Source organism: Aotus nancymaae, unplaced genomic scaffold (genome assembly GCF_030222135.1).
Source record: "Aotus nancymaae isolate 86718 unplaced genomic scaffold, 86718_ANA_hifiasm-v0.15.2.pri h1tg000011l, whole genome shotgun sequence".
Taxonomy (NCBI): Eukaryota; Metazoa; Chordata; class Mammalia; order Primates; family Aotidae; genus Aotus; species Aotus nancymaae.
Genome location: NW_026988422.1, coordinates 83120781 through 83141744, shown reverse-complemented (window position 1 = coordinate 83141744; position 20964 = coordinate 83120781). Strand labels below are relative to the sequence as shown.

Sequence of the window (20964 nt, the reverse complement as noted above, 5' to 3'; positions counted from 1 at the left end):
CAATGGGAGAACATGGAGTGACTGCTAGTAGGCACCGGCGTTCTTCCGGAGCGACGAAAAGGTTCTAAAATCAGAGAGTGGCAACAACTGCACAATTCTGTGAATATACTACATGCACTTAATGGTACACTTTAAAAACGTATTTTTATGGTATGTAAATATTTCAATGAAGCTATTACTAAAACACACACACACACACACACACAGATTCAGACTGGTATCCAAGCCCTTACTAGTTCTGTGGCCTGATAAAGTTGCCACATCTCTTTGAGCCTCCATTTCCTCAGATGGAAAGGAAGGATGCTAACACCACCTACCTCAAAATGAGGCTTCGAAGAAAATGTGGAGTGTTTCCCAAATCATAAATTGGCTTATAAAGGATAGCTATTGTTCACTTTTCAAAACACTTCGAGGTTGTTTTTTTTTTTCAGCCTTAAAAGAAGTTTGTGAGCTGGGCATGGTAGCGCACACCTGTAGTCCCAGCTACTCGAGAGGCTGAGGTAGGACTGCATGAGCCCGGGAGTCTGAGGCTACAGTGAGCTGTGATCACGCCACTGCATTCCAACCTGGGTCACAGAGTAAGATCTGTCTCAAAAAAAAAAAAAGAAAGCTTGTGATTTCTAGCTCACTTTACAGATTTTAAATACTCTGAAGAAAACAATGCACACATTTTCTGCTTAAATAAGAAGGCAGTTTCTGAAAGATGACGGTGAGCCTTTTCAGGAGGCTCAATACTGCCTAAGTTTGCATTTCATGTCCATTACAAATTACGAGGACAGACACCAAGAAAAACTATAAGGGAAGGCAGAAATTTCATTCATTAGAACAAACTTTTCTCTTTCCCCCTTCTCATTTATACATTATCTTCTCTCCCTCCCTCCCTCTCTCCCTCCCCCACCCCCGACAGGGTCTCATTTTGTCACCCAGCCTGTAGTACGGTGGTACAATCATAGCTCACTGCAGTTTCAAATTCCTGGGCTCAAGCAATCCTCCCATCTCAGCCTCCTTAGTAGCTAGGACTACAGGTTCAAGCCACCATACCCAGCCAACTTTTAAACATTTCTTGTAGAGAGAGGGGGTCTTGCTATGTTGCCCAGGTTGCTCTCAAACTCCTGGCTTCAAGTAAGTAATCCTCCCACCTCAACCTCCCATATGTTGTCTTTATCTGGCCAGAAAGAAGTTAACTATGACAGTCATCCAAACCACATGTATGAATTATATTTTCTAAAGTTAATGTGGAACCATGATTTTGTAGTTTGTCACTACATGAAGCATACTCAACATATGAAAATGTATGAGTTCATATATTATGCTGCTGTAGTCTTGCCATTGTAATCTAAGTCTCTCATTTAAAAAGAAGAAAAATGTTTGCCAACGTAGCTAATGAAATATCCAAATGTTTAATTTAGTTCCTGGTGAAATGGCATTTCGGTCATCCACTGCTTTAATTGAATCATCATAGTAATTAACTGACTCATATTCATTTATATTTTCACTTAATAAAAGCCTTTTAAAATATTTCACATCAAAACATCTGTTGCCTAAGATTCACCAGTTAACATTCATTTCTGCCCCATAGGACACTCTTGCTTTAAACTTTATTCGACAACCTAAAAAAAATACACAGAGCTAAGAACTTTTTGAGAAAAGTAATTCAATAGTTACAAAGTGATCTTATTGTTTGATTCTAGTTAAGGTGTTTTTTCCTTTAAATCGTTACCACTACAAAATAGAAGAGCTGGTTTTTACTTTCTTCTGGACATCACCACTAGTAAAATACCATGCCAATATCTCTAGACTGGCAATGAAAAGGAAAATTCAGAAAACCAAAACATTCATGAATAGAAATGTAGGTCAACTTTATGACTGAACTGCTACTTAGGAACAGTATGACCAGGCCCCCAACCAACTGCTCCAATAAAAATATCTAAGCTCATTTTCCTATCTCAAATCAAGCTGTCAATAGCATGCCATCGGATTAGATTCGTAAGACCTGATGCCTCAAAGTCGTTTAATACAAATTTCAGCCACATATCTTTCCAACCAGCATAGGGAGAATTCTACCATAAGCATACGGGAGGCTGTACCTACTTTTTAGATCAAAAATAATAATTTGAATATGATTGATTATAAGTCAATTAAGGAAACTATTCAAAATGTTAACTGAGGAATCTATTTAACCTACTGGGGAGCAAAACCGTTCCCATGACTCTATACTGTGAAGTATTCCAGGGACCCACCAGCATAGCAAATACATTCTACCTGCCCTCAACACCTTCCGAGGCTCCAAAACACAGGTGTTCTGTTCTTGGAAACTGGTGTTAAATTCAGAGAGCAGAAACTTTAATTCCACTGAAAAGGGAATGACTAAGTTCATCAAGGCCCACAAATGGTTCGGATGTAAAGTATAAGCTACAGAAGCTACCAGAGTATACATTCTACCATGAACAAGACGATACACTTCACCAGAGATAACAACACCACTGCAGAGGATGAATCAACACACTCACTACTCTTTACTGCTACAGTGACAAACAGGTGTCGAATAACAAGAAAAGTTTCCCTACATCACAAAACAATAGCAAAATAAATTGCTCCAGTTATCAAAGGGTCTACAGTTCAAAATTATTCTGACTGCACTTAAGCAAATTCTATCAAATACACATTTTTCCCCCATTAACAAATTTTGGGGCCCTTTGATGAAGCAATAAATCCAACATGTAAAAAAAAAGTGTGGTTAACTTTTGTGCATGAATTATCACACATCATGTTCTGATAAAATATTCAGTGTGCTGTGAAAATCTTTTTCAACCCTGCCAATGAGACTGAATCTTTCGAGCATGTAGGATTTCATATTCTTAAAAAGATGCCATATTGGTGGATATGAATGTTTCCTTCCTGTAAAATCGCAAAAACAAAAAGAAAAGAAAAAAATCCATTATCCCATAAACAAAATAAGAAGCAACACTGAGGCCAGATCCACTGTGGCTTTCCATTTAAAAAGCTCTAGATTGTATTAAACTGTGATGATTTCATTAAAGTAGACCTGAATGGGTTCTGGTGGTCCATCTACAGCAAACCCTGCGTGCATCCTCGCAGGAGGGTTTTGTTACTAATGGATTTGTTTCCCGAGTTCTTCATCCAATCATTTCCAAACAGATGTGAGTTGTGAGTTAGGAAGCAAAAAAGCAACACGTTCTCCGGAACGCGGAGGCTGCCCGGGCCTCCCCGCCGCCCCGCGCCCCATGCGCCTCCTGCCCGGGCGCGCTCCGCGGGTGCTGGAGCCGGCGGGATCCGCGCACCAGTGCCGGGAGCCTGGGCGGCGGCGGGGAGCCCGGGACGGCCCGGGGCGAGGCGCGGCCCCGCGGCCCCAGCACAATGCGCCGGCGGCGGGAACCGGGACCGCGCGCCCCTCCGCAGCAACTTTGCGCGGCCTCGCCCGCGGCCGCCGGGCCTCGGCCCCTCGGCTCGGTCCCCGCCGTTGCCGTCGCCGTCGCCGCCGCCCGCCGCCCGCCGCCCGCCGCCCCGGCCCCGCGCGGCCGCCCCTCACCGTTGCAGAACTGGAGCAGCGAGGACGTGTCGTACAGGCTGCTGTAGCTGGAGAAGCCGTCCTCCATGCTGAGGCCGCCGGGCCGCGCCCGCTCCCCGGCCGGGCCGCGCCGCCGCCGCTCACCACACACTGAGCCGAGCCCGACCGCGACCGGCGCTGGCGCTGGGGCCGGCCCTGCTGTGGCGGCTGCTGCTGCCGGTTACCATGGCAACCCCGGGCCCGCCGCCGCCGCGCTAGCCCAGCGCCCGCTCCGCCCGCGAGGGGGCGGCCTCGGCGGCCGCGAGGCCCGGGCCGGGAGGGGGACGTGGCGGGGCGGGGCCGGGCCGAGCCTCCCCGCGCCCGCGGCCTCTTCCCCCCTCCCGAGTTGTGCGGCCCGGGCAGCCTGCGTGCTGCGGGACGCCTCTGCCGCCTGCCGTTCCCTCGGCCGGGCCCCGCCTCCGCGCTCGGGGGCCCAGAGGCTGCGGGCGGCCCTTGAGGGGGTGCGGGGACAAAGAGGGGCTGGGAGAGAGCGGGCCTGGGGGGGCCGGGGTTACCTCCGCCGCGGACACCCAAGCCCACCCGCCCCCGACGCGCTGTTCCCGCGCCCGCGGGCAGCGCCACCACCAAACATGGACAATGCGCCCGCGCATTTCGGCCGTTTCCACGCCGCGGCTCCCTGTGGGCCACATCCGACCTGCGCGCCCCTCGGTCTACACGTTTTTCCGCGGCAGCAAGGCCCTGCCTCACTGAGAAGTAGCACAGGACCGGCAAGTCCGCTCGAACCTTCGAACCTTCTCTCACACTGGGGCAGAGAGGCCATCCTGGCACCAGGCTGGAAGTCCGCCGCGTTGAGAACAGGACGCGGCTAAAACATCGCTCTGTGCTTTCCCTACGATCAGCCCCTAGGATACAGATCTGTCACATTACAGGCTTGTTAACTCGCTACAGGACTAAGGAAATCAATTTATTCTACATCAGAAAGAGACCAAGAGTTAGGAGAAGATAGCGCAGTAGGAGAAACGCACAGATCCATGAGTTTGTAACTTTTCCAGCCTATACGCATATAAATACAGTTAATGGTTTGCATTTTATACCCATGGCTTGAAGTAGGTAAAGATACTCCAAATAACAAGTGGGGAAGCAAGAAATTAGAATATATAAAATGGGTGATCTAACCCAAGAATGGGCTTGGTCCCAAAGAGACTGCAGATCGTTTACACTTCCTGTTGCATCATAGTCATTATTCAGTTCCATGCAAAATTCTGAAATTGTAGGTACTAACTTGTGCCGGTTGAACATAGTAGGTGAAATAAGAACTGAATAATACGTTAGAGTTAGGGAAACTCGTAGGCCTCTCTGGGGTCACAGGCCTGTCCTTCCGAAGCCCAGCTTGGACATCGGTAGATGGCAGGTCAGGGACAGGCTCTGTCACTCTGTGTGTGGCACAGTTAGCACATGGGTTAGTAAGGACTGGTACTACATGCTGTGGGCAGAGGGGGAAGTTTAAGACCTTATCCCTGTCCTAGCAGGATTGTTAATGGAGAATCTGCATTGTGGATGGAGGCTGAAGGGCCACAGGTGCCCCGGGTTTGACTGTGACTGGGTGGATGAAGGACAGCCGGCAGGACAGTGCTAGTGAGGAAAGAAGGAACAGTGCCTGCAGACATTTTTGTGCAGACAAGTGGGAAATAAGACTGGCCTGAGGGCAAGGGGCCAGGTGAGAGGGGCCCCAAGAGCTGCAGAGGAGCCTGAACCAGACCCAGTGGGAGATGGAGGGACGTGTGGAGGGTTCACACAGGCAGGCCACTGATGAGAGCTGTGTTAAGGAGCAGCCTGTTGCTGGAACAGCCCAGGATGTCTGCAGTGCTCCAGAAATGAGGCTCCGAGGGCCGGCCAGAGGGAAGTTGCTATAGGACCATACAGCTGCAAAGACAGGAAGGTCAAGTGAGGACAGCAAACCTCCAATTAGAAATGCCCTGTAGCACAACTGGAGAGAAAGAATTGAGATTTGGGAGTTGTCAGCAAAGGGGTTGTAAATGACGTCTCTAAAGAAGAGAATGGAAAATTGGAGAGAGGCTGGGGCACAGCCTCCACAAAGGAGAGTGAAGGAATGGTCTGAGAGGCAGGAGAAGCAGCAGAGGACATTGTCTCCCACAGAAAGCTTCCAGTGGGCATTTTCACAGGGTTCTCTGCAGGAAGGCTCAAGAAGGATGAGGCTGGGGTAAGGCCCTTCTGTCTGGTGGCAGAGGGCTCCCAGGTGACATGGAGCACCCTGGTGAGAAAATAGGTCGCTGGATATCAAAGGGAAAGGACATGTACATGCGTGTTAGAACACTTTGGCAGGAGGGCCAATCGTGGTGGCTCATGCCTGTAATTCCAGTATTTTGGGAGGCCAAAGTGGGTGGATCGCTTGAGTCCAGGAGTTCAAGACCAGCCTGGACAACATGGGAAACCCCATCTCTACAAAAAAAATACAAAAAAAAAAAAAATTATCCAGACATGGTGGTGCACACCTATGGTCCCAGCTATTTGGGAAGCTGAAGTGGGAGAATCACCTGTGCCTAGGAGATGGAGGTTACAGTGAGCCAAGATCATGCCACTGTACTCCAGCCCAGATGACAGAATAAGACCTGTCACCAAAAAAAAAAAAAAAAGAAAGAAAAAGAAAACTTTGCAGGAAAAGGAAATTGGAGGGGGAGGGGACAAAGATAGTTGGCAGAGGGCCAGATAAAGGATCCTTTTGCCCCCGCGGGCACAGGTGGGTTCTCTACCTCTCTAAGGCAAGAGGCAGGTGCTATGGAGAAGAGGCTTTCAAAGGGTGAGGCTTAACACCGAGGTACACCTTTCATTCTCCTCATTTCCCATCTTCCCTCCGTCTATTCCAGTCTTCATGCTCTCTCTACTCCACTTTGCAGTTTTATACTTTATGATACGTTGGATGATTGGCACAAAAAGCCAAGGTGTGGCATTTCTGAACTTGAAAAGGAAGTAATTATCATGAATGATTAGAAGATGGTTTTCTTAAAGCCAGGTATAGGGGTGTGTGCGTCTGGTCCTAGTTATTTGGGAGGCTGAGGTGGGAGGATCACTTGAGCCCGGGAGGTTGAGGTGGCAGTGAGCTATGATTGCACCACCACACTCCATACAGTGCAGCCTGGGCAATGCCCAACTCCAGCCTGGGCAACAGAGTGAGACCTCACCTCACAAAGAAAAAGAGAATGTTAGCATTCCTGATGTTTAATGTTATGATATTTGGTGACCACAAGTCAGACATGGTAAAGGAGACATCTGTTTAAAAGTTCAGCTGCAAAATTGAGCTGGAGATTCTCTTAGGAGATATTATTTCCACTAGAGTAAAGTTACAAATAAGATAATTAAGAACTCACTCCACTTTCTTTTGAGATGATAAAGATCATCATTACTCTCTTAACCTAGAGTACTACACAGCTGTGTTTTTCCCACAATGGTAAAATCTTACTCTAAAAAAAAGCTAAATTTAGAATAATTACAATGATATGCATGTTAAGTCAATTAGGTATAATCTACACAACATTAAAAAAGATCTATGGAGAAAGTTCAAGAAAAATCTCTGAAAACTTAATTAATAATGTGTGATGTTTTTGCCTAAACATTTTAACAGACTGATATTCCATGTCATTGTGAGATAATTTATAGCCTGGCCCCAAAAATGTTGTCATTGTAATAAATGATGTGCACTCTGTAGGACGATATAACCACAGTGTTCAGTGGAATTAATAGCAGCATTTGTACAACGTGTGAAAAAGAGAAAGGAAAGTGAAAGCTCTGTAGCATTTATTCATAGAGAAGCCATTTTTTAAAATCACCCAGAAATGTGCAGCCTTGTGCATCTATTGTTTAATCTGACACTCTTCCCAAAACAGTTACACAGTGCCAGGCCCTATGCTTGGGGCTGGGGATGTAGCACGTAGAACACAGTGCTTTCCAAACTGCAGGTGGCTGTGAAGTCAATTAAAGAGTCATAATTGGCAAGTTTTAAAATGAAATAGAGGCTCATGCCTGTGATTCCAGCACTTTGGGAAGCCAAGGCAGGTGGATCACCTGAGGTCAGGCGTTCAAGACCAGCCTGGCCAACATGGTGAAACCCCATGTCTACTAAAAATACAAAAATTAGCCAGTCATGGTGGTGTAGTCCCAGCTACTGAGGAGGCTGAGGCACAAGAGTTGCTTGCACCCAGGAGGTGGAGATTGCAATGAACCGAGATTGTACCTCTACACTCTAACCTAGATAACAGAGGGAGATGCTGTCTCAAAGAACGAAAAAGGCAAAAACAAAAAAGAAAGAAAGCAATGGAAAATTCCACTTCTGGGTACTTAAAAGAGTTGAAAGCAGGGACTTGGACAGGTATTTTACACCCACGTTCATAGCAGCATTATTCGCAATAGCCAAAAGGTGGGAGCAACCCGAGCATCCATCAACTGATGGATGAATGGTTAAACAAAATTGGTCCATCCATACAGTGGAATCTTATTTCATCCTAAAAAGGAAGGGAATTCTGACACAAGCCACTACATAGATGACCCTGCAAGACACTATGTGGTGTGAAATAAGCCAGTCCCCAAAAGCACGAATAGTCTATGACTCCACTTACATGAAGTGCCTAGGGTTGCCAAAGTCACAGAGACAGAAAGTGGAATGGTGGCTGCCAGGGGCTACGGGGAGGGTCTGCTTGCATGGGGCGTTGGAGATCCTGTCGGGGGCTTCTGATTTTACTCTAAGAGCAGAGAAAGTTGACCTTCAGTTCATATCATGGGTTGAATTGTGTCTTCCACAAAATTCATCTGTTGAAGTCCTAACCCCCAGGACCTCAGGATGTGACCTTACTTGAAGATGGGGCCTTTACAGATGTAATCAAGTTAAAATGAGGGCATTAGGCTGGACCAGAATCCAGTAGGACTGGTGTCCTTATAAGAAGGGGAAATTTGGACAGAGCTGCACACAGAGGGAAGATAAAGTGAAAACACAGGGAGAAGCCAGCCACCAGCAAGCCAAGGAGAGGGGCCACAGAAAAATCCAGCCCTGCCCACTCTTGGATTTTGTACTTCTGGCCTCCAGAACCATGAGAAAATAAATTTCTGCTGCTTCAGTCCTCCAGTTTGTGGCACATTCTTAAGGGAGTCTGAGCAGATCAATACAGTTGGTATAGAAATCTCAGAGACAAGCCGGGTGCGGTGGTTCACGCATGTAATCTCAACACTTTGGGAGGAAGAGTCAGGGGGATCACCCGAGGTCAGGAGTACGAGACCAGCTTGGCCAACATGGTGAAACCCCATCTCTACTAAAAATACAAATATTAGACGGGCATGGTGGCATGTGCCTGTAATCCCAGCTACTTGGGAGGCTGAGGCAGGAGAATCACTTGAACCTGGGAGGCGGAGGTTGCAGTGAGCCGAGATCATACCACTGCATTCCAGCCTGGGTGACAGAGCGAGACACTGTCTCAAAAAAAAAAAAGGGAATCTCAGAAAAGAATCTCAGAGTCAAGAATGAGCTGTTCCACAGATGCAGCACCATTCACTACTGATATTAAAATACAAAATATAGCTTCTCATGATAAAATCGTTACTCCACAAAGTGAGAGGAAATCTCTGATTCTAACAACTGTAAGGGAACATTCAACTCTGTGGCTTCCAACCCGCTTGCTGATGCAGCTGTCCTTTCTATAACATCCCAGACAAATGGTCACTCTGCCCCTTTCAGATCTGAAGCACTCCAATTATTAAAAAGATTGTTGTTTATTTTTATCCCAAATTGCCCTTGCCAAAGCATTCTTCACCAATCCTACTTTTGTCTGGTCAATTTCATCTCCCTGTCTCCTGCTTCTGGCTTCTATCATCTCTGGAACATTGGAACAGTAGCCCGTGTCCTGGTTTACCCAGTCCGGCTTCATTTCTCTGGGGTTAACTTACCCAAAGAGGCACTAACCGATGTCTTTTGTTCTCTGCTGCCTACCATATTAAGTGCAAACATCTTGGCATGGACTTCGAGTCTGTCTGTGTTCCTGCTGCAAATGCCATCTTTGGCATTCAACACACCCCTGCCCCACCGTGCTCTCTAAAAACTCTTCACAACTCTCAGACGTGCTGTGCACTTGAAGGCTTTGAACCCTGGCCAGTGCCGTGCCCTAGGTCTGAGTGCCCGCCTCCTCTGCCCGTCAGAGTAGGAGCTGCCCTGTCAGCAGGGACTTCGCAGTCATAAGCACATCTGCCCTTGTGCCAATCTGCTTTGCTTTGTGGGAACTTGTGTACAAGTCTGTCTCTCCTGGGAAATCATATGCCCCTAATGCCCATCATGCTTGACACGAGTTTGAATGTAGTTGGCAGTGAGTAAATGCTGAGTGAACGAATGAACTCTGGACAAAAGTGGTGGCCCATTATACATGATAGGCTTTCAAATGCCTGGAAGAGAACAGGAGAATGCACATCTTCTCCCGGGCGACATTCTCTGTTGCCTCCCTGTCCACCATGTGACATTGTTTCTAGACTCCTTGTCTGGAGAGATGTCCATCCCACCCAACCAGATCCTTTTATCCTGAATCCTGAAATTCAGGTACCCAGAACTGCATACAGTAACCTCAGAGGACTGACCTGGGTGGCATTTCCCTTTAGTACCTTGAATATTATGATTCTATTGATGCAACTAAACCTTGTATTGATTTTTTTTTTTCTTTTGAGCAGCCAGGATGTAGACTGTAGGCTCCAGGTTGAACTTCCGGTCAATTATAAACCTATCATTCTTTTAAAAATGAACTGCTGTTGGATCTTCTCCATCCTGTACTGAGCTAACTGATTTTTTTTAAAAAAAACTTGAGTGACAAGATTTATCTTTACTCTTGCTAAATGCCATTTTATTGGCTTCTATCCATAATTTCAGCCAACCAAAATCTTTTAAACTCTTAAGTCTGGCATTGTGATAGCAGTGAATGTGCCATCGTGCACCCTTCAATGTCTCCTTTGTTCTTATAATTGATAATCAGGTTAGCGGCGCAGGAGGGTTGCAGAGTCCTGTGTATAGCCCTGGATGCCTCCCCAGCTACGTCTCTATTGATCTGTTTCTCAGAGCTTTGGAAACGCCTGTTCAACTAAAAATGAAATCACCCCAACCATTCATTCACCTAGCCTACTTTCTTCTTCATCGTCCACAGGATTTTATGAAGGAGCCTCTCCATTGCTTTGTAAATCCAGTCTGGTAACACAGGAAAAGAGGGAACGAGGTTGGTTTGGCTCTTAGGCACCACTTTTCCTTCCAAGTGTTTACACACTAGCTCTTCAAAGACCTGTGAAAATTTTTGCTCAGAACCAATATTAAGAGCAAATGTATCATCTGCATTTTCCAGAATCCAACTTTTTCTGCTTTTTGGAAAATTATGACCTTTTTTCCCTTCCCAGTTTTCTGCAACTCCCATCTGGCAAAATTCGAGGTGGCTTGCTGAGGCCTGGAGAATGTATTCACGGTAACTGAACAGTCTCTTGCTATCTTAGGCCCTTGGCAATTTCTCCCCAGGGATGTTTCTTCTATCCCTTCCAGTGTTAAGATTACTCTCTTTATTAGAGAAAAAGAGGCTGGGCATGGTGGCTCATGCCTGTAATCCCAGCACTTTGTGAGGTGGAGGCCGGTGATCACCTGAGGTCAGGAGTTCGAGACCAGCCTGGCCAGCATGGCGAAACCTCATCTCTACTAAAAATACAAAATTAGCCATGTGTAGTGGCATGCACCTGTAATCCCAGTTACTCAGGAGACTGAGGCAGAAGAATTGCTTGAATCTAGGAGGCAGAGGTTGCAGTGAGCAGAGATCGCACCATTGCACCTCAGCCTGGGCAACAAGAGTAAAACTTCATCTGGAAAAAAAAAAAATGAAAGAAAAGGGAGCCTGCAGAGTGAAGTCCTAACCACACAGACTGGCTTTCAGGGTCCTTTATGGCTCCCCTAGTTCTTCCGGTTCGTATGTCTTCGGCCCCTATCAATCCCTTCTGCTTTTCATTTCCCAAATACCCTACAATTGTCTTGGGGCTTTTGCTTGTGAGATTCCTGCTGTTGGAAATGTCTTTCCACTCAGTCTGTGAGCTCTCTGGCCATGCCCCTGGCTGGGAGCCTCACATAGGGATGCACTTGTACAGCTTATCTTATGAAGGCGAGACAGTGTTAGCCTGGTCAACCCAGCTCTGTGTCTTCCCGTGTATCATGGAGCCTGGATGGGCTGGGATGGGGGAGAGGCACTGGCCGAGAAACAGCACTATGTGATAAAGACAGCCTTATCAAGGGCCTCTCCAGCTTCATTACCCTATTACAAAATGTCAACACCGCAGAATCATGAACTTCAGAGCCTTCCGCAGATAATTTAATAGTCCAAATGGGTATGACAACTCTATTATCTAAGAAATCCAGTAGGCTATTTACCAAAAGTGTTCCTAATGATTTGACTCCATCGAAAGAGTTTACATATTTTCAAGTATCTGAAGTGAAAAACTAAAAGAAATATTTGCTTGATTTATTCTATTTAAAATGTCCTTGGGCTGGGTGCAGTGGCTCACGCCTGTAATCCCAGCACTTTGGGAGGCCAAGGCGGGTGGATCACGAGGTCAGGAGTTTGAGACCAGCCTGGCCAACATGATGAAACCCCGTCTCTACTAAAAACACAAAAAAATTAGCCAGTTGTGGTGGTGGGCGCCGGTAATCCCAGCTACTTGGGAAGCTGAAGCAGGAGAATTGCTTGAACTCAGGAGGCAGAGGTTGCAGTGAGCTGAGATCGCAACATTGCACTCAAGCCTGGGTGACAGAGCAAGACTCCATCTCAAAAAAAAAGTCCTTGCAGGTCAGGCACAGTGGTTGACACCTGTTATTCCAGCACTTTGGGAGGCCAACGTGGGTGGATCCCTTAAGACCAGCCTGGGAAACATGGGAAACCCTGTCTCTACAGAAAATACAAAAATTAGCCAAGCATGGTGGGATGTCCCTGTAGTCCCAGCTACTCAGGAGGCTGAAAGGTGGGAAGATTGCTTGGGCCCGAGAGGTCAAGGTTACAGTGAGTCGTGATCATGCCACTGTACTCCAGCCTGGGTGACAGAGTGAGATCCTGTCTCAAAAAAAAAAAAAAAAAAAAAAGACAAGAAAAAGTCCTTGCATTTAGGAAACTTGATGTTACAATTGCCCCTAATTCACACAGAAGTGCAGGCACCATGGTAGATTGCAATGAATTTCTAGCTGCAGCATCTCTACCAACTGATGGGATTGGCAGGGCATTTTGTTCGTTCACCCCATCGTGTTGCCTGTAAGGTTTTATGGCAGTTCCTGGCATGCCACCGACTAACCTCAGAGTAAATACACTAATATTAGAGCAACCATTGATCCCAGTGGGCCTGGGACAGCCAGGTTTAGGCCTTTGTCCTGGGTGCTCAAATAGTACTCCTTTGGGTGGGGCTGGGCGCAGTAGCTCACGCCTGTAATCCCAGAACTTTAAGAGGCTGAGGAGGGTGTATCATGAGGCCAGGAGATCTAGAACATCCTGGTCAACATGGTGAAACCCAGCCTCTACTAAAAATACAAAAATTAGCCGGTGAGGTGGTGCACACGGGTAGTCCCAGCTACTCAGGAGGCTGAGGCAGGAGAATCTCTTAAACCCAGGAGGCGGAGGTTGTAGTGAGCCGAGATTGCACCACTGCAGTCCAGCCTGGGTGACAGAGCAAGACTCTGTCTCAAAAAAAAAAAAAGTACCCCTGGACTCTGTATTCTGGTTTGGATGATAAATTGTATGGTCATCCTAGTTAATAAAGAAAGATTTAGAATCTTTCCACAGTGTGCATTGAAAGAAGATTATCTAGATTGATACAGGTTATGCTTCAAATGCTATCATAAGCTGCCTTACAATATCGAAGTTGCAGTAAATAAAGAGAAGTCTCCAGAAAGCTGGATTTGTAGCAGGAAAGTCCAAGGCAAGTCCCATTACTGAGGCTCGCCTGGCCCCTGCCATCAGCTCCTTCACAGGCTTTTCCACCCTGCTGTTCTAGAGATGCTGTACCTGTTCCTCATTAATGGAGGGTTCGGGAACTCTTGCTCATATTGTGCCATGGTCCCAGGACTCCAGCTACACCGGAGAGTCGGGCAAAGGTCCTCAGTGTCTTTCTGGAAGTCAACTCGATAAGAAGTTGCCCCCCGCCCCGCCCAGGCTTGGTCACCTGTTGCTGAGAGCTGACCGTGGGCTCACACATTTTCCCACACTGAGTGCCACTGCTCTGCCAGGAACAGGGGACGCAACAGGAAATAATGCACCATCCCATGCCCGAGGGCCTCACAGCCCAGAGGGGAGAAAACACACTGCAGGTCACACTCACGCAGGCCCTCAGTCACCGTCAGGCGCCAGCGACAGTCCCTGCTGCAAGCCTAGCTGGCACTGCCTCCACCTTGCATGTAAGGAAACTCCCTCGGGCCAGAGGCACTGGGGCCTGGCCCAGGCTCACAGTGTTGGTAAATGGTAGAGTTGGGATTTAAATCCAGTTCTGTCAGGCCCAAACCCTCACTTTTCTGCTTTGAGCAGCCACCTCTTCAACAGAAGACAGAATAAGAGAGAGCTGGTGGGGGTGGAGGGGTGGGAGAAGAAAGGAGCGAGAAGGGCTGATTCTACCCAAGCATGCAAGTGGACACCCTGGCTGGAGACAGGTAGGAATAACGGTACCCTACGATAGGGTGGGGCCATGGGCCTCGTGCTGAGGGTTCAGCTGTGCTTGCCCTGCAAGGCATATTTGGAAAGTGTTTGCTGCTTGGAGTTGGGACAGATAGACACAAGGGGATTACCAAACCCCCAGGGGCTGGGGCAGATGGAGGAGTCCAGAAGTCAAAGGGTGGGGGGCATAGCTCCAGCCTCAGTGGGCCTGGGAGCTGAGAGGTGTGGAGAGGAGGCAGGAAAGAGGCTAGAAATGCATACTCAGTATACCTGGGAACTGACAAGACATTCAGCTCTGTTAACATCCAAGAGGGGACAGGGAGCTCAGACTGAAGGCACCCGGCCCTACTACAGCGAGCCTGGGACCCTGCAGTAATGGGCTGGGCTTGGACTATAGGTAATAGGAGCTGTTGGAAGCCACACAGTTAGGGCTGCGCTTTGGGAAGATGGATGGGAAGTGCACACACCTGGGCCAGGGGACACGAGGCATGAAGACACATTGCTGGAATGTTCCAGGTGAGGTGTTGTGAGCCTAGGTTGGGCTGGCAGCCATCCTCCCAGCCACGAGGTAGGGAGCTGGCCCACCAGACCACACTGCTGATGCAGAAGAAGCCAAGGGAGGATCTGGGGTCTGGAGGGCAGGAGTGGTGGGCGGTCTGGGGATCAGGAAGAGAAGTGAGTGCAGGGGGAAGGCATGGCCTTGGCAGTGAGGATGGCATGCAGCACGGGGGGCACCACCGGTAAGCAGGGGCAGGGCCTTAGGGCCAGAGCTGGCAAGGACACAGGTGGTTGGGGAGGAGAAAGGCTCTGGGAAACCCACCTGAGCGGGTGGTGTCAGGAGGGGAAGAGCTGAGCACGCTTGATGGAAGGAGGAAAGAATCAGAGGAAAGGAAGCTGGGACTAGTCAAGGAGAAGGGAGGTGGCCAGTGCAACAGGCATCCGTCCAGAGGACTGAGCTGGACCCAAGCAGTATACGGGGGTGGGGGCGGGTGACCTTAAAAAGGAGAGATGCTTCATCAGCCGGGAGAGGAAGGTTAAAGGATGAGGTGGATGAAATACCATAGGAAATGTGAAGCTTCAACCATTCATTCAACAAACACAGTCAGATGTTGCTTAACGACGGGACACATTCTGAGAACTTCGATGTTAGATGCGAGCATCGTAGAGTGCACTTACATAAGCCTGGATGGTACAGCCCACTACACACTTAGGCTACGTGGTACAGCCCATTGCTCCCAGGCTGCAAACCTGCACGACAGGTTACTGTACCGAATATCACAGGTAACTATAACACAATGTATTTGTGAATGCCAGCATCTAAACAGAGAAAAGGTATACTAAAAATACAGTGTCATAACCTTATGGAGCCACCATCATACATGCAGTCCATCCCTGACCCACTTGTCATGATGCGGCACGCGACTACTTGTTGGCAACATAAGCATCCTTATTGACAGGCAGCTCTATCAGTGCCTTTCCAGGGAAAGGCGGTAGCTGGAGTATTGAGTTTGTCTCCACGTTCTACTGAAACTCCTCATATCCACAGGATAGAGAGGATGGAAAAGAAACAACCTCTATACAATTTCAAACTGGAAAATAGGAAAAGGGGAAGTACAGTCTCATCTGCTCCAGACAAGCTGAACTCAAAGCCAGCAAGGATGGGCAGCCAAGGAACGACCTACTTCCCCCACAGAGAACCCTCAAAGGCTTAGGAATGGGCAGGACCAGGTACCTCTTGCAGTGCGGACACAAGAGGGTCTGCTTAAGAAACTGCTATGGACCGAACTGTGCTCCCCTCCAAAATCATACACTGAAAACCCAACCCCCAAGGTGACTGTATTTAGAGATGGGGCCTTTAGGAAGTAATTACGGCTAAATGAGGCCTTAAGGGTGAGGCCCTGATCTGATAGAACTGGTGACCTTATAAAAAGGGAGAGAGAGAGATAGCTCTTACTTCTTTCTGCCATGTGAGGACACAGCAAGAAGGTGGCAGTCTGCAAGCCAGGAAGAGAGCCCTCACCAGGATCCAACCATGCTGGTACCCTGACTAGACTTCAAGCCTCCAGAATAGTGAGGAATACATTTCTGTTGTTTGAGCCACCCAGTCTGTGGGATTTTGCTATGGCAGCCCCAGGTGACTTAGACAGAAGCAGATAGATTCCTCCCCAGTCTCCTTTCTCTCCCTGCAGAAGATTGGAGGTTCAATCTGTGAAACAGGTGAACCAAGGGGTTCTCTGCATGAAGGGATACCAGAGGGGATGGGCAGCATCCTGAAGATGGCAAAGAAATGATAGCCTGATGCTGAATGATGAGACCTCACCCCAGCCTTTTCCCACCCTCAGCTCCCAGAATATTGGAAGCCAGGGGTCTGCTGTCCAGGCAAGAGTGTGTAAGGACCTCCTTTAGGGAATATGACAAAGTTTTGTGGAAAGACCTAGAGGTTGGGCAGGTTGGGAAACAGAGTGAAGTTCACCTGTTGACAAGTCTCATCGTACACTCAGGGCTTGCAGGTCGTGTTTGAATGTCCCCCTTTAAGATTTGACTGGAGAGCCAAGAATCTGAATGTTGAAGAAAATATAAAAGTAACAAAAAAGATAGAGTGAGAGGATATGAGGAAACAGACAACACAGAGAGAAGGAGGAAATAAAACTTTATTTATATCCTCAGAGGTCAAAGTTACTACATCCAAAAAACAAGAGAAGAAGGCTATTTATAAAATTAGATGATTAAAAAGTCTTTGAAAATGAAAAATATGGCCATAGAAATAAAATCCCCACAGAAATGTCTACTGATAGAATTGAATAAATCTCCCAGAAAAATGGAATAAAAAAGACAAAGCTACATAGAATATAGGAGGAAGAAAATGGGATATCACATTGGGAAGTTCAGCATCTGAATAACAGGTTTCAGGAAGAGAAAATGAAGAAAATAGGAAGGGAAATCATTAAAGAAATTATTCAAGAAAATTTTACAAAACAAAGAAACATGAATTTCTAGATTGAAAGAGCCTACTGAGTGCCCAGCACAATGGAGGAAAAAAAAATGCCATGACCAAATGTTATTTATGCCCACCAAATATTATATCCACCAGATGTTATAGGCACCAAATGTTTTAGAATATCAGGAATACGAAAACATTCAAAAAGCTTCCAGAGAGAAACAACAGTCTCAGACAAAGAATTAAGAATTAAAATAACATTAGATTTCTAAACAGTAATGATATGAGCTAGAAGACAACAGATAAATGCAAAAAATACATTTTTGAGAGAAAAATTATTTTAACCTGTTAAAATAACTAAAGACCCAGACACACCATGAAATCATGTGTGCAAGTGGAATAAAGACATTTCTAGTCACACAAAATCTCAAAAACTTAGCTCTTCTGTGCCTCCTTTCTCAGAAAACTGCTGCAGGATGTGCTCCACCAAAATGAGGGAGTTGCCAAGAAAGATGACATGGGATTCAAAAAACAAGGTATCAACACAGGAGAGAAGTGAAAGGAGTCCCCAGGAAGTGGATGGACAGTAACAATCATGCCAACAGACAGCCAGTCCAGACTGCAGAGGGAGAAAAGAGGCTCTGGAGAAATGCCACCAAGAAGATGAAATCAGAAGCTGTCAGAAAGAAATTTATGCAGAAGGCAGAATAGTTGGGGATGACTTAGTGAGTGATACACAGGATATAGAAGACAATTATTTACTCCAGGAAAAACAAAAAACTGTGTAAGAAAGGAAATTCGATCATACAATATGGCTTAACTTTGAGTAGTGTTTCATAGTCATAGTATTATAAACGCACACTGGCCAAATTTAAAAATTCTGACATGACTATATTAGGAAGAGGAAGGGTATGTATCCACATGTGAGTATGGAGTGAGTGATGTGAGTGAGAATAAATCTTCATCTTCCTGGAGGGACATTAACAAATTAAAAAATGCCTGACCCAGACCTTTTCAAATTGGTGCCTTTCAAATTGGTGGCTCATGCCTGCAATCCCAATACTTTAGAAGGCTGAGGCAGTTGAGCCTAGGAGTTTGAGACGAGCCTGGGCAACATAGTGAGACCCTGTCTCTACAAAAATTAACAATAAGGCAAAAATTAGCCAAACATGGTGGTGTGTGCCTGTAGTCTCAGCTGCTCAGGAGGCTGAAGGGAGAAGATTGCTTGAGCCACGGGAGGGTTGAGGCTTCAGTAACCGTCAATCTGAGCAACAGAGCATGACCCTGTTTCAAAACAAAACAAACCCCCCAGAAAAATGCTTTGACTTGAACAATCAGGAAGTAGTAGTATATGCATGTTAATTCAAGAAAGGTAGAGGTGGCCGGGCGCGGTGGCTCACGCCTGTCATCCCAGCACTTCCGGAGGGCGAGGCGGGCTGATTTCTTGAGGTCAGGAGTTTGAGACCAGCCTGGCCAACGTGGTGAAACCCCATCTCTACTCAAAATACAAAAATTAGCTGGGCGTGGTGGCAGGTGCCTGTAATCCCAGCTGCTCAAGAGGCTGAGGAAGGAGAATCACTTGAACCCGGAAGGCAGAGGTTGCAGTGAGCCAGAATCGCGCCACTGTGCTCCAGCCTGGGCAACAGAGTGAGACTCCTCTCAAAAAAACAAAAAGAAAGAGAGGTAAAGGCATATCAAAAGGCAAGGAAGTGGCAACTGCTTCTGGGAGGTGGGAAGAATGTCAGGGATGGCGCGGGAAATGAGGAAAGGGAACTGCAACTGTTTGGCCTTAAGCCGTGTAGAACTATTTGACTTTGTTAAGTACATGCAGTGTGTAACTGATACATTTAAATTAAGTTTAAAATCATGTACATTTTACTCTAACTTCTTGAGCTTCCGTTTATTTATTTGTTCTTCATTCATTCATTCATTCTACGAACATTTGCCGTGAGTCTGTGGGTTGGCTGCAGGGACAGCTGAAAAGGAAATCTCAATTCCTGCTCAGAAAGGACCTTTCCTTTTAATAAGAAAAACTTCGATGAGGTTAAAGCTCTATGTGCCCTTTACTTTATTTCGCATGGTAGCTGATTTTCTGAAGAACTGTCAGTTCTGTATCTGAAACCAATTCAAGGTCTTGGGACAACAGTGGCTGAAGCTCATGATTTAAAGAGTTCCTATGATAAATCCATCAGGAGAAATTCCTGCACAATATAGGAATATGTAATCTATGTCTTCTTATATTGGCCACTCTGGGGAGAAATGGATGTGGTTGCAGGAAAGGTAGCCGAAGAACAAACTTGCGGGCGACGTGTTATTGCCATTTGAGAAGAGGGGAATTCACTTATGGCCAATATTACTCATGACAACAAATTAGAATTCACTTAGATACTGTACACTGAGATGTGGCCCTTAATTACGTTATTTTGTATACTTTTACTGACGTCCTGTAGTGTCTAGCTATATCCAATAAACGTGATAGTAAAGTGTTCAGCTGCACATCATAGGGATTCTGCACTAATAAATTTCACAAGTTTTTGTTTGTTTGTTTGAGATGGAGTCTCGCTCTGTCACCCAGGCTGGAGTGCAGTAGTAAGATCTCAGCTTACCTGCAACCTCCACCTCCCGGGTTCAAATGATTCTTCTGTCTCGGTCTCCCAAGTAGCTGGGGTTACAGGTGCCCACCACCATGCCCAGCTAAGTTTTTGTATTTTTAGTAGAGATGGGATTTCACCATATTGGCTAGGCTGGTCTCTAGCTCCTGACCTCAGGTGATCCACCCGTCTTGGCCTCCCAAAGTGCTGGGATTACAGGCATGAGCCACCACACCAGGACAATTTCACAAGTTTTTATAGTTCCTCCATTTATAACAAATATAATTGCTTCTTTCAGCTTCATCTGTAAGGCCTCTGAGGAGAATCTCTTCAATATATTTAATATATAAATGACTGTGTTACCTGCTAAGATTTTATTTTTGCTTGTAGGACATTTTATTGTACCATTTGAAAGCAGCAGGAAAATGTTTTTAAAAGAGAGTCATAGTTCAGAAAAATCATGTTTTAGTTGGAAGAATATAAATACAAACTGTATCATGAAGTTGTGCTGGGAAAATTCTCCTTTCCCTGAATATTATTTCTTGTGTCAAAACTATTAATGTTCCTATAATGTCCTGGATGAATCTACAAAATGTTTTATTCAAGGTCCTTGAAATGACCTTGAATTGCTATCCCCATACTGCGCTTACACAAAGGAGAGAAGAGGCTAATAACTTATATGCATGTCTTAGGCACGCCTTTCAAATTGGTGCAAAAATCATGTGAAGTAAAGTACATACCACAGTCATGAAAGCGTATCTTCCACATGGTGGCCGGGTCAGTCTGCTAAAACGCAACTCTAACATAATCACTCTCCAGATCAAAAGCCCCTGGGCTCCCTGCTGCCTGGCATGAATAGTAAACCCTGCCCAAGGGCTCACTGCAATGGTGCCAGCCCAACCTTGCTAGCGTGGGATCTGCCATGTCCCCCTGTGCCTCAGCCTACTTGCCTGTGAAGTGGACCATTTGCTGTACTCTGGGTCTGCCTCCCTCTTTCTCATTTCACATCTTGACTGTCCCTTCCCATGGTTCCACAGTTCCCCAGTCACCACCTCTCAAGTTCGCCTCAAATGCCACCGTTGTGGGAGCCTGCCCTTCCCTCCCTGCATCTGCCCTGTCTCCCTCCTCTGAACACTTAGTGCCTAGAACTTGTCCAGGTCTGTGACAGTCCTCTGTGGCCTTGCCTCGTTCACCCACTGAGCTCTGCAC

The 20964-nt window shown here is 46.7% G+C and overlaps 1 protein-coding gene across 4 annotated transcripts in view; it reads right to left on the bottom strand.

Annotated features, from left to right (window-relative positions):
- The window catches only part of EML1 (EMAP like 1), a 199156-nt gene that overhangs the window by 142546 nt on the left and 35646 nt on the right, over positions 1-20964 (bottom strand). For 2 of the 4 annotated variants that reach the window (XM_064375208.1, XM_064375210.1), the window contains exon 1: positions 3551-3617. The exons of the other annotated variants lie outside the window; for them this stretch is intronic. In XM_064375208.1, coding sequence (XP_064231278.1) covers positions 3551-3617 — 67 coding nt within the window. Of the gene's footprint in view, positions 1-3550; positions 3618-20964 lie in introns of those variants that run through there. 4 annotated transcript variants of the gene reach the window in all.